This window comes from Phacochoerus africanus, chromosome 10, assembly GCF_016906955.1.
Source record: "Phacochoerus africanus isolate WHEZ1 chromosome 10, ROS_Pafr_v1, whole genome shotgun sequence".
In the NCBI taxonomy this organism is placed as follows: Eukaryota; Metazoa; Chordata; class Mammalia; order Artiodactyla; family Suidae; genus Phacochoerus; species Phacochoerus africanus.
Genome location: NC_062553.1, coordinates 5,836,196 through 5,850,303, shown reverse-complemented (window position 1 = coordinate 5,850,303; position 14,108 = coordinate 5,836,196). Strand labels below are relative to the sequence as shown.

Below are 14,108 nucleotides of genomic sequence, written 5' to 3'. Positions count from 1 at the left end.
GCTTTGCCTCACTATCTTCTTTGGTAAAAAGGGAAAAATAATAGTACATACCTCCCGGAGGGGTACGGGTTAGTTTCTGCTCAGAAGAGCGCCCAGCATATGACCAGCACTAGGCAAAGGCTGGAAGGCCCTGAATGCCCCGTAAGGGATTTCTGTAGCCACAGCGGTAAGTGTTCTCTCACTGACAGTGCTGGCAGAGGACAAGAGCTCGCTTGCCTGCTTTCATGTTAGAGTTGCCTGGTTAAGAAATGGCAGCCTTATGCCATCACGACCAGGTCCAGGTCTGGCTCCCCCAACCCCAGGCCTGAATTTTTAAACAAGAAAAAAAAATACACAATAACATTCACTTTCAGGTAAAATAATCTGTTGAATTACCTGCTACAAGTAAGACACTTTTTAAAAGAAGTATTGAGTATAAGGAGATGCAACAAGTTAAAATAGACAGGAGAGTTCCACTGAAAGGACAGACCGCCGTGGCTGCCCCCCCCCCCCCCGCCCCCCACAACTTGTGGGCTCTAAAACCCGTTCACCTCGGAAACAGCCGGATGCCCAATGAGGACATCCTAGTTCACCAGACCGTGTGACTTCCTTATCCTCGAGCTGAACTACGATGCATCATTCAGTGTACCTTCATCAGGATCTCTTTGTTATAGATCCTTCTCTTTCTTTTTTTGTTTTTTTGGGCCGTGCTTGTGGCATATGGAAGTACCCAGGCTAGGGATCGAATCAGAGCCACAGCAATGTAGGACCCGAGCCACATCTGCGACCTATACCACAGTTTACGGCAACGCCGGATCCTTAACCCACTGAGCAAGGCCAGGGATCAAACCTACATCCTCATGGATACTAGCTGGGTTCACAACCTGCTGAGCCACAGTGGGAACTCCTGTCATATATACTTTCAAAAACAAGATTCCTTTTTTTCCCATTTATCCTTTGCATTCCCCAAAGGAAAGTTAAAGGAAGTAATATGAGATCTTCAATTTTAAGATGAAGAAAACGAAAGTCAGGGATGGTCCAACACCACCACTGGACGAGATGAACTTGGATTCCTTAAACAGCAACCCCAGTGGCGAGTTAAGGGGACAGCAAAGGCCTGGGCAGCAAAACAACACAGCCTCCCAGAACTGCGAGGCCTCCTGAGTCCTGATAACCCCACCTCAGGACGGTGGCCGCAGGTCCCACGTTGGCCACTGTGTGCCGTGAGCCAGTCATGGGATCATGAGAACGTCACTGTCCTCTCGAGCAGAGACCCCACAGCTGACCGCCGTGCCCACTGATCTACTCCAGCCAATCCGTCCGGGAGTCCTGTAGATTCTATGCCGGAACTGGCTCCCGAATCCTGCCCCTTCTGCTCACCCCATCGCCCGCACCGTGGCGGCGCCTCACTGCTGCCCCCGCCTTCCAGGTTCTCCCTCTCCACCAGTCACAGCCCGCGCCACCCACCCTGCTGGCACAAGCCACTCTGCCAGGGAGGAGCTGAGGCCTGGGAGGTTGGTGCTGTTTCCAACCAGCAGCTCTGGAGCACCATTAGGAGCCTGATACACAATGACGCTGCCCTGCACAACGGGGCGTAGGAAGACTGGCATTTTATCCATAACCCTTCCCATGGTGCGTAATCATAGTACCATGGGGTTGGAATTAAAAAAAAAATAAAGAGCCTACCATCAGCCACATCAAACCACAGTGTCCTGTCGGAGACGCAATTCTAAGCCTGGAGCTCTTTAGGTGTGCAAAGACCAGCTGCCTGAAAGAGGGAGGTGAAGGCTGTGGGGTGCCCTTTGTGGGAGGCAGGGAGAAGAGTCCACCCTGCAAGGCAAGGTAGCCCGCGTCCGAGGGACGAGGGACGTCAGAGCCACGCCAGAACCGGCTTCCTAACGTTTTACTCGGACGTTCATTCTCTGAAACCAGCATGCGAACCAACGCAGGGCAGTGCTGGTCTCTGAGGACTGTGGCTGGGCGGTGGGAGTGGATGATCACAGATCCCCTCGGGCTCCACGGAGCACAGGGGGCCCCTGAGACGCTAAGACGCCTCCGACCCCTGCCCCCGGGATCTGTACAGAAGGCCTGGCTTTAGGAAAGCGTGACCTCTGATTTAGATCTCAGGGGTCAGGTTGAATTCCCAGGATTATTGCACAATATGCCCATAAAGAGACTTCCAATTTTTAAGACGTCTGGGGGTTGGTGGGCAGGAGAAACTAAGAAAAGCTAGAAAAAGCTACGTCACCATTCAACTTACTCAGCATCAACTGACCAGGCCCTAGAACTATACACGGTACCTTGTTATTCTGTGATTAATACCAAAAACATCCACAGGTAACAAAGCATCTACTCGCACCCATACATATAACGCTCTGCACCAAGCACAGTTTATTCTGTCCTACAAATATTCACTCGCTTAATTCTCCTAACAATCTATGAGGCAGACAGTATCATCACCCCAATTTTACACATGAGGAAACTGAGGTGCTGAAATATTAAATACTGCGCCCACTGCCACTGGGCTAACGCGGAGCATGACTAGATTAAAACTCAGTTACTGTGGCTCCAGAATCTTTGCTCTTGACTAGTGTCTCTACCGCCTGTCATGCTAGAATTTGTAAGAGCTGTCAGCAAAACAAAAAAACAAAAAACAAAAAAAAAAACACGTGTTCACTGGTCCTGGGATCACCCTGTCCTAACTTCCCAAGACACATCTATCACGCCTGGAACAGCATGTGTTCTGCACCTGCTGAGTGACACGCAGATTATCTTCTAAGACACGAGCACAGGAGGGGACGGCGCGCTCTGGCCAGAGCAGGACTCCTGGGCGCTCGCACCTGAAGGTACCGGCCGAAGGGAGCCACGGCGACAAACGCCCGTCAAGGAACAGATGCGCTGGCTTTCTACTTATTAAAATAAGTCGCATATAACTTTGGTAACCAGATTAACTGGGAGAGTCAAACTTAAGTCACTTTTTTCCTATAAAAGGAGAATTCTTACTCCACAGAACCTCAGTGCATACTGTTTTCACCACAGAATTTTACAACTCGTTTATGTATGTCTTCCCTACATTTGGAAGGTTGTTTTTTTTTTTTTTTTAACTGTTTAGAACAGTTCTCTGTGGGGGGGGGGAGCAAAAAGCAAATAGATTCGAAGTGACTTTTCTACTTTGCAAGATAATACTGATAAGTCCAGTAACAATAATAAACCCCAAATAACGACGACATTACTGCCAATATATCAGAAAGGTCTCCCTACTAGACTTGCTATATTTTGAAACACTGACTCTCATCTAGTTGTTTCGCTTTGTTTTTCTCTGTATCTTCAATTCTCAGTACCGTGACTGGCACACAGTCCCAGTATCCCATAAATATCCACTGAATGGCTACATAAAAGTAAGTCTGTGTGTTTGGCTATTTGTATCACTGGCTCAACCCAAAATCAAAGACTTCATAATCTTTCCAAGAAAAGCAGTTCTGTGATAGCCATTCACTGGAACATAACGCGGTTGTTAGGACAAAACAGGTGATACACAGGCTGTGAGGCCATTTAGGGAGTAAAATGAGACCCGTCAGTTTATATACATATGGGTATAAATTAGTACCCCAAAATATTAGGCAATAGCGGAACAGTTAAGAGAAGACGTCCCGCACTTCATATCAAATGGAGCAAAGCGGCTTAGGTTTAAAGAAAAAGACTGAGGTTTCATATCAAACGGAAAAAAGAGAGAGAGAGAGGAGTGGTCACTGAGAAACACTCAGCACCAGGAGGACTGAGGGATGCTCTTCCCTAAAGGCCTTTCAGAAAAGACATCACAGGGCTTCAGGCTGTTTTTGCAAGAAGAAAGCAAGCTCGTCGAGGCAGCATATTCCAACTCTAGAATTCCTTGGCCGTAGCATATGTGGCAAAATATACAACTAGGCCGAAAGGCAAATGAAGAAAAAAGGTGCCATTTCTTAGCTGGGGAATAACATCTGAGGCTACCATGAACTTACATATAACAAACATTTAAAAAATGTATCCCAGTGCCTAACAAACTTTCCTTAAAGGATCTTTTCTTTTAAATTAAAAACAGTAGCTTTATTAATGCACAAGCCATTTCAAATTTGAAATACGACTCTAAACCATACCTTGTGGACTGGAAAGCCATAACTGTAACGGGGAATGAGACCAACTGAAATCAATCTAAGAAATTTGAAGTAAGTAAATACTTTTTTTTTTTTTCCTACGGGGTAGTATAAAACGTATGAAATTACAGTAGTAAGAAGTTATTAATTTTAAATTATAAAGTGGAATTGAGGACCTCAAATATTCATAGATTTCTCAAAGAATTCTTGGAGCAAAGAAAACCATACCATGCTCTGGAAAAGCTTACCTTTGAGAAACACAGCATTTAATTTGCTTGACCGTGTTGTTCTGCAGACCATGCTGTACTGCAAAGCAACAGCAATACGGATCCCACCGAGCCCCTCTCTGATTAAAGCTGTGTTTTCAGGTTCACAGGTATCATACTGGCTTCTACACAAACATTCATTATTTAATAGCTAATCCAATTTAATTATTAAACCTGAACCAGGTGAGAACAGGAACTGTGTCAAGTTACCTGTATACCAGAATACTCTGGGGCAAGCAGATTTATGAAAATTTCAACACTCTCTGGGCAGAGAATCATTAGTACCAGAAAGTTACCTTCAAGTCAGAAGAACTAACTTGGAGGAACTCAAAAGTGTTTGCTAAATGAAAGAGTAAAAAAAGATTCATTCAATAGGGGGAATTGGCTTTTCAAATTTACTTATTTTTCCAAATAAAATGACTGCTGGTTCAAAGAGCAGCCCCTCGTGGGCCGTGGCCCACCCCCCAAGTCCAGGGGGGCCACTATCCCCACCATTAGGACCCCCATGGGGATGAGAGTGGGACAGCTGAGTGTGACTTGACTAAGCCCAAGCATCAGACACTGTGTGCCAGTGATCCTCTCTCTCCAACCTCAACAGGACCTGAAAGTGAGTTTTCCATCATTTAGTATGAGAAAAAATTTGCCTCTTCAACTGTATTTTAAGTTTCTTTTTAAAAATAACTTCTCGCTAATCATGGAGACTTTGTGAAATAAGCAAATATAAAGAAGAAAATAAAATCAACCCATAATATCATCACTTAGAAATAAACTCTTTACCACTTTGATGTATTATCCATTTATGTATATATTTCCTTTACATAATTAAAACCATATTATATAATTCTATATCGTACTTATTTTAATTGGCACATAATGAGCACTTCCCGCATAATTAAAAAAACCTTCTAAAAAATTACTTTGATGGCTACAGAACATTTCATTGTTTAAATATGCCCTAATTTGACTATTTCTCCACTGTTGGATAACTAAGTTGTTTCTTCTGATTTTCCAAAAGGATAAATTATGCTGTAATGAACATCTTTTTGCTGAACCGTACCAGAGTATTTTGGGGTGCTAAATCTTTAACTGATTTTGTAACTCCTTAAGATCAAGTCTTAAAAGAGGAATTACATGCCAAAGAGTTACAAACATTTTTAAAAATCCCAGAAGGAAAGGACTGATCAGCCTCCTAGGGCACCCCAGTGCTGGTCCCAGGGTCGCAGTCCAGGAGCAGAACTGCCAAGGAACCCGTTAACCCTTTGCTTGCCTGCTCAGAATGGCTGCTTTTGCAATAGTAAACAACACAGTCATCTTAATCCCACTGAATCCAGGTTGGTGATCAGGTTCTACGTCCAGGACCAAATAAGACTTCAGCTTCCTCATCTAGAGAATGAGGAGGGTCGGACTAAATGGTCTGTGAGGCTCCTGTGACCCCCAACAGCTGACAATTCTTATCTGTCCTAGGGCAGACACCATGTGTGCAGGTTCATGGGACACTGACAAAAGAATAAAACGTCACCTATTCATTTAAAGGTGTTCAGCTGTTCTTCAATCTTGTTGTCTCTTGGAGCAAATCATGAACAATAAGGCTGCAAATTGGGAATACTTAAATATAATTGCCATACTGTTTTATACGAAGAAAGATAACATTCACGTCTGGTATTTAAATACATGACCTAGTTTGTGATTTTCAATTCAAGGCTCCATCAAACTAGATGCAACAGCTGGAAATTCTGACTCAAAATAACGACTTCACAGAAAACCAGATGCTTTATCGAAGATAAGGTCTCCTGGAGAAAGAAGTGTAGCATTTTAAGAGGCAATCGAAAATCTGTATTAGATTTCCTGCAGAAAAACAGAAAGCTCCAGGATACTAAGCATTAAGAATCTGCACATTAGCAGAAAGATGAAGCTGCCAATCTGCAGTTCCTATTTCTAGGCAGGAACGCCACCTACTTCCTTGATGCAGGCACGCAGACCTCTATTGCCCTGCAGGTGTAATGCGCCTAAAAGGATCTGCCAGATACCTCAAAACCACTAGGCAAAAGGAAAACAAATGACAACTATTTTTGTAATCTTTGAAAATCACATTAGGATAAAAAGTACCAAAAAACCATTATTTTGGTGGAGAAGTCCAGCAGAACCTTATTACCTGAAAAAGAGTAAAAGTTACCTAAAAGAGTGTAATTGGGAAAACAGAAAAAGGATTTAGGGCAAGTAGCTTTATTATTAAGTTAGCAAGATAGCTACCGACTCAAAAATGTTACTTGTAAAAGAACATTTTATTCTTGAAAATTAAAAATGAACTTCATAGCCTACAACACTACTCAGGAATAAAAACATTTCCCCTTTTACATCTTTTCAGAGAAAACTGAAAAGGTTAATAGATTTGGAGTCAAATTTTACATACAAAGTTTCTTCCTGAGCGAAAAAAATATTTATTGGGTTCTAGATACCAGAAGCTTTGAATCGAGGAAAATGTGGTTGGAAAAAAACACACATCTCTTTGCCCTCATGGGCCCTGAAGCAGCAGCACACACGAGGGAGGGCGGGGCAACCGGTGGATCCGGCAGACACAGGTCTGGGGACTAGATTCTGGACCCTCAGCATCCATGGTACTCTCTTCAGAAGCAGAGCGGCCTGCGAACCTGCCGTGACCACGTCCTGCCGGTTCTCCTTGCCCACAGCCCTTCACAAGCACCCTCTCCACATCATAAAAGGAAGGCCGCTCTCACGATACCTGAATGTCCCAATGGTGCACTGTCCTCTGACAAAGGGACACTTAGGAGTCCTGGGAATGACACTCATGACTGGGCAACAAATCCTTTCACAAGTCTGGGGGGGTGGTTCCCAAGCTTTTCCACTCAACAAAATTAACGGAGATCCTGAGCTGTCATCTGACAGTTGCTTTTAAACATTCTGATGCCAGTTTGGGCATGTGACTCAGAGGAAGTCCCAGGAGCAGAGTGGAGGGGCAGTGCCACAGCTCCTTCCATTCTTGTCCACCTACGGGCCTGACACAAACAAGGTTCCCAAGGCTTCTTAGCTCTTGTGTCACAAGAAGTGAAAGCTAAGAATGCAGTTGATATTGGACAATGTCACAATCTGGAAAAAGGAACATGCATCCACTTGCACACGATCTAGTTTACAGACAAATCTGTTGCCTTTAGAGGCTTTTCAGATGAAATAATGTAATTTTTGTTTTAATCCATGTACACTGATAATAATGCCAGAGGTAAACTCAACACAGAATAATTCAACACAGTTGTTTCACAGAGAATAACCACAGCCTTTTGGTCATCACTGGAAACAGTTTAAAAATTAAATTTCAATTTGCATACCTATTTTGTTACATAGAAGTATAAGAGAATGAGCAATAAATGATTTTCAATGATAACCAGGGATAGGAGAATATTATGTGGGGGAAATGAAATGGAGTTTACGGAGAAAAAGACTGTAAAATTCATGACTATAGAAAAAAAATTTTTAGGGATTTTTTTTTTCAACAAATGATGGTGAGTATCAGGTACAATATTTAGCTTCCATGGGACACATTTAAAAGGGTGATTAAAAGTTTACAATGTCAAGTTTTACAGCATACTGGAAATTATATCCTTTGCAACTATTTAAATTTATAATGAAAAATTTAGATGTTGGCTTGAAATATATGCATGAGGTTATCTAGTTTTTTTTTTTTAATTCTTTTAAGGGACAAATAAACAAATATATTTAAAGGTCATTGGTGTACAGTCTGGCAGTATAAAAAAATACCAAACATACATAACTATAAATAATTAAAGTTCTATGAAGTAAAAACACAGGGATATTACTATAAAAGCACAAAAGAGAGGCACTCAGCCTAGTCTAGAGTGAGTGGCAGAGAGGCTTTCTGCCACGAAAGGTGCACCCCAATAAGATAAGGACATTCATTCTCGTACTCCCAGGGTCTAGGATGAATGAGTGAAGGTGATACTTGAACAAAGAAATAAATAAATTAGCCTGGCAAAAAGAGTGGGAGGAAAAGTGTTCCAGACAGAGTGAACAGCATGTGTAAAGGCTACGATGAGAGGACGAAACGTTCAAAGGACCAGACTGGGCCATGCTTTACAATCTATATCAGAGAAGTGTTTTGTTTTTGTTTTTGTTTTTTCTAAAGAAGTAACTGGAAGGAAACATTTTAATCAGGGAAGTAATCTGACCAGGTTTAATTTTAATACATTATCTCTCAAGAAAAAAAAAACAAAACCAAAAAACCTGTTGCTAATCAGTAAGAAAACAGAGCTCATTCATTCATCCATCAAATATTAACTGAATATCTGCTTTGCGCCAGAGACTAGATTAAGCACTGAGGGACAGGAGTAAAAAGACTACGAAACCCTGAGAACTTGCAGCCCAGCAAGTTTTCACTTCAAGAGCGTGAAAAGACAAGCTAACTGGGAGGCTAAGAGAAAATCCCTGCAATTCACATGTCTGACCCAGGGCTTGTACTCACATCAGGAGCTCTCGGACCTAACACTAAGAAGACCAACAACTCGATTTTAAAATGGGTGAAAGATTTGCACAGACTCCTCGCTGAGGAAGGTGAACAGGCACCGGAAAACGCTCTACATCATTAGCCACCAGGGGAAATGCAAATTAGCAACGACCCACCACGACACAGCCGCTAAAACAGCCCAAATGAAAATTCTGACACCACCCCGAGAGGGTGTGGAGCCCGAGACCTCTCACTGCCGGAGAGAAAATGAAAAGCACAGCCACTGTGGAAAACAGGTCGGCGGTTCATTTTGAGTACCAGGCTTCCTCATGGAGAGAGAGAATTCACAGAGCGCAGGACTCGCCCATTCAAAGTGTGCTAGTCAATGGTTTCCGGCACATCACAAGCTGTGCCACCGTCGACTCGGTCACTTTTGGAATCTTCATCTCACCACAAAGATCCCGTACCCGTTCGCAGTCACTTCCCATATCTCCCCAGCCCTCCCAGCCCCAGGCAACCAACCTACTTTCTGTCTCTACGAATCGGTCTCTTCTGGACATTTCTTGGAAAGAGAGTCATACCGAACGCGGCCCTTTGTGACCGGCTTCTTTTATTAGCATGTTTTCAAGGCTTACCCATGTTATAGTAAGTATCAGGACTTCATTTCTTTTTATTGCCAAAATTACTTGCTGTATAGATGTATCACATTTTATTTACCCGTTCATCAAGTTGATGGACTTTTGGATTATTTTCACTTTCTCATCGTTACGAATAATGCTAAGAACATTTGTGCACAAGCAGCTTTTTAAAAAATATATACAATATTAAACATACAGTTACCATATGACCTAGCGATCCCACTCCTGGGCTATGTGCCCTAGAGAAATGAAAATTTCTGCTAACGCAAAACCTGTACACAAATATTTGAAGTAGCTCTATTCATAAATGCCAAACCTGGAAACAACCCAAATGCCTTCAATAAGTGATCAATAACCATGGTACCTTCATATAACAAAAACTACTCAGTAATAAAGGAAGACGGGACTGTTGATTAAACACACATCTTAAATGAATCTCAAAGGCATTATGCTGACTAAAAAGAAGTCAGTTTCAAGGGGTTACATACTACATGAGTCCACTGACATAAAATTCTCAAAAAATCCCCAAAACTATAGTAAGGGAGAACCAGTTGTGTGTGTGGCGGAGGAGGTGCTGGCTACAAAGGAATAACATGAGGGAGATTTGGGAGGTGATGAAACCGTTCTGTATCCTGGTTGCAAAATGGTTTACACCAAAAGAGAATACATACATCTGTATATATACATACATATTGGTACAGATATACATACACATTAAAATTCATAGAGCGGGAGTTCCCATTGTGGCTCAGTGGTAATGAACCCAACTAGTATCCATGAGGATGTGGGTTCAATCCCTGGCCTCACTCAGTGGGTTAAGGATCTGGCGTTGCTGTGAGCTGTGTGTAGGTCGCAGATGTGGCTCAGAACCTGTGTTCTCAGAACTGAGAACTCTGAACTCGGGCTGTGGCACACGCTGGCAGCTCCGACTGGACCCCTAACCTGGGAATTTCCATATGCCATGGGTGTGGCCCTAATAAGAAAAAAAAAAATCACAGAACTATACAGCAGAAAGTTCAATTTTACTGCATGTTAATTTCAAAATAAAATTAAGGAAAAAAAAAAAAAAGCCAGCTAGAAAGATATGCCCTGACTCTCCTAGCATCTTCTGCTCCAGCCTGGAAAGTAAACACTCTATATTTACTGTGTACTTATCATCTATAAGCCATTGGACTTCAGAGCTGACCACAGAACAAATGACTCTGGCATCCTAACACAGATGTAAAAGGTATTTTAGGTCCAAATACCTTTGTTTTTTAAGGCTGCACCCACGGCAAATGGAAGTTCCCAGACAAGGGGTCGAATTGGAGCTGCCACTGCCAGCCTACTCCACAGCTCATGGCAACACTGGATCCTCAACCAACTGAGTGAATGCAGGGATCAATCCTGCATCATCATGGATACTGCTGAGCCACAACGGGAACTCCAGGGAGTGTTTTAATTTAAATACCAGCTGGCTTTCCGTGACTGCTTAGGAGGATTATGAATTATCATTAAATAAATGGGTCATGGCTGACACTCCCTCTAAAGCATATGACACAGAAATGCCCAAATGAAAAGCGCATGCTCCTAGGATTTTGAACTCGGGGTTCATATCCCAGACTGCTGTTCTTTTGTTTTCACTTTTCGTCTGTTCATGGTGCCTTAGGAGTCTGTCATTTGGGCCTTTCCAATCCCTACTGAAGCTATTCTAGAAGAAAACTGCTTGTGTCCCATATGTGCTATGTAGCCTATAATTTACTTTAGATCGTCCCAAATATAGCCTCCAAACTTGCTGAAAATCCAAAAGATTTTGGTGCTGCAGTCAGAGACAGAAAGCAACATCACTTTAATTATGTAGGTTATATGTATAATATTTATTATTTTTAAGCAAAGACTGAGCTCAGGAAACCCGAGGCAGTAGACTCCCAAATACCAAGGCCATTCTGAAGTCAACAAGAAGGAGCTGACGTGTAACACAAAGTGAGTTAGACTTGGGAGTTAAAAGACCTCACTTTGAACGATCCTGGCTCTGCTTACAATCTAGGCAATTCTAGATAGACAATAAAGAATAAACATAATAAATATTTTAAAAATAACATAATAATAAATAATAAGCCTGTTAATAAAATATGTGAGATGGTGATCAGTGTTATGGGGAGGAAAAAAAAGAGAGAAAGGGAAGGGAAATCTCAGTAGAGGGTAGGGGAAGAGATGGATTATAATATCCTACAGAGAGGTCAGGATGGCCTCATGGGGAAGATGACATAAAGGACACATCTGAGGGAGGGCAGGCAAGAGGCACCCAGACAGGCGTCTAGGGAACGCATCTCAAGAAGAGGGAAGACGTCCAAAGGCCCTAAGACCAGGATAGATCCAGCCTGTGGAGGACAAGCAAGGACACCGAGTGTCTACGGGACCTCTGAACAGCAAATTTAAGAAGGATGGAATCACACGGAGCCCCTTTCTGACCATGCTGGCATGAAACTAGAAATCAATTGCAGGAAGATGTCAGGCGGGTAGTCCAATGGAGAGTTCGAAAGAGAAGTCTGAGCTGGAAATAAAAATGTAGGGGTTACTGGAAGTCAAACAGAGCTGGGGGAGCGTTCTTCGAGCAAACATTTAATGAGCACCCGTGTGTCAGCTGTGTGCCAGAGAGTGGGAAAGCGAGAGCTAGAAAGGAACTCAGCCTCACAAAAACGCTGCGCAGTTCAACTCTACTTTAACTGGAGCAATGGGGGAAGCCAGAGGGAAAGAAACTGAGAGAGAATTCTCAGTCGTGGTCTTTAAAAAGCATTAGAAAATTACAAAAAAAAAAAAAAGAGATTTAGTGTAAAATGTTAAGAAATATTAAATCTGATTCTGAACCTAAGAGATTAACTGCACGGCCATGTGCAATGCCTCAAATTCTCATGAAGTGATCACTAACATTCTTTTCATCGGTTTTTTCACTGAGAAATGCATGTTTATGACTCTGAAGATGAATCAGAGGCACCTTGTTTTCTGATGGTTTCAAAGAGGAATTTTGCTTGCCCAGTCCATGTTGGTGCAGATGCTAGCAGTTCCTCGTGCCAGCCTTGCTTGATCAAGACCATTATAAGACAGTGTTTTATTCGACACTGTTATTCTTAAAAATGGATATTTCATCACTTACATATGAACTGAATATAAATCTCGAAAGAAATCTTAGGGAAGACAGTATAATTCTGATGCTATCCTAGTAGCAATTTATGAGTAAGTTTTGCTTCAAAAGTTTTCGAGTTTAGAATATATGTTGCTTGGCTACCCAGAGAGGCTACAAATGTCTGTCTGAACCCATGTGGTAGGTGAATCAACAGTCCCTCTAAACCTGGGAGTTCCCAACGTGGCTCAGTGGTTAACGACCCTGACTAGCATCCATGAGGGCGTGGGTTAAGGATCTGGCGTTAAGGATCTGAGTTGTGGTGTAGGTCGCAGATGCGGCTCAGATCCCGAGTTGCTGTGGCTCTGGTGTAGGCTGGTGGCTACAGCTCTGATTCAGTCCCTAGCCTGGGAACCTCCATATGCCACGAGTGCGGCCCTAAAAATCAAAAAACAAAAAACAGTCCCTCTAAACCTGAGTGATGGGAAATTTGTCCATTAAGTCAGCTATGTGCTGAAAAGTCTTAAATATGGGACTGAAATATGTGCCAATAACCGAAAAACATTCACAATTAGTTTTTGCAGACTCCTAGATCACATAAGAGTCTCATAAACAGAAACGAATTCTAGCTACTAGCATTCCAAAAGGGGGAGGGGGGAGGACTGAACAGATACTAAGGCTATCTAACATATTTGAAAGAGGGGTTAAAATTAGAGTTTATCAACCTAAGTCCTATTGACATTTTCAGCCAGATCATTCCTTTCTGTAGGGGAATTATCTGGGGACTGGGAGCTGTCCTGTACATTGCAGGACGTTCAGCAGCACCCCCAACCTCTACCCACTAGATGCCAGTAGCAGCCCCCTAGCATGACAACCAAAAATGTCTCTGGACCTCGCCAAGTGTCCCCTGGAGGCAGAAATACCACCAGTTGAGAACCACTGGTTTAATGCCAAAACATGGGAAGGGCAAAGATCCAGCTAGACCTCTGAAACAACTGGAAGTGGGTATTTAAAACTCCTCTGTGAGTCTGGCTAAAGGTTTATCAATTTTGTTTATCTTTTCAAAAAGTCAGCTCATAGTTTCATCAATCTTTTCTGTTGTTTGTTTTGGTCTTTATTTCACTTATTTCCACTCTGATGTTTACTATTTCCTTCATTTCACTAACCTAGGGCTTGCTTTGTTCTTCTTTTTCTAGTTCCTTTAGGTATAAAGTTAGGTTGTTTGACTTTGTGGTGGTTGTTGTTCCTTTAAATAGTCCTGTAGCTCTATCAACTTCCCTCTTAGAACTGCTCTTGCTACATCCAATGGATTCTGGAAAAGCTGTGTTTCTATTTTCATTCGTCTCAAACTGTTTTTTGATTTCCTCTGATTTCTTCGTTGGCCCACTGGGGGTTTTCTGGTAGCATGTTGTTGTGTTTGTGTATGTATTTATGTTTTTTCCAATTTTCTTCCTATAACTGACTTCAAGTCTCATACCATTGTGCTCAGAAGGACACTCGATATGGTTTCATTCTTCTTAA

The 14,108-nt window shown here is 42.5% G+C and overlaps 1 protein-coding gene across 3 annotated transcripts in view; it reads right to left on the bottom strand.

The window, feature by feature from the left end:
- The window catches only part of STX18 (syntaxin 18), a 113,594-nt gene that overhangs the window by 69,041 nt on the left and 30,445 nt on the right, over window positions 1–14,108 (bottom strand). The window contains exon 1 of one of the 3 annotated variants that reach the window (XM_047751689.1): window positions 4,358–4,479. The exons of 1 other annotated variant lie outside the window; for it this stretch is intronic. In XM_047751689.1, coding sequence (XP_047607645.1) covers window positions 4,358–4,375 — 18 coding nt within the window. In that variant the 5' untranslated portion in view covers window positions 4,376–4,479. Of the gene's footprint in view, window positions 1–1,159; window positions 1,354–4,357; window positions 4,480–14,108 lie in introns of those variants that run through there. One more of the 3 variants, XM_047751691.1, reaches the window with a different exon arrangement.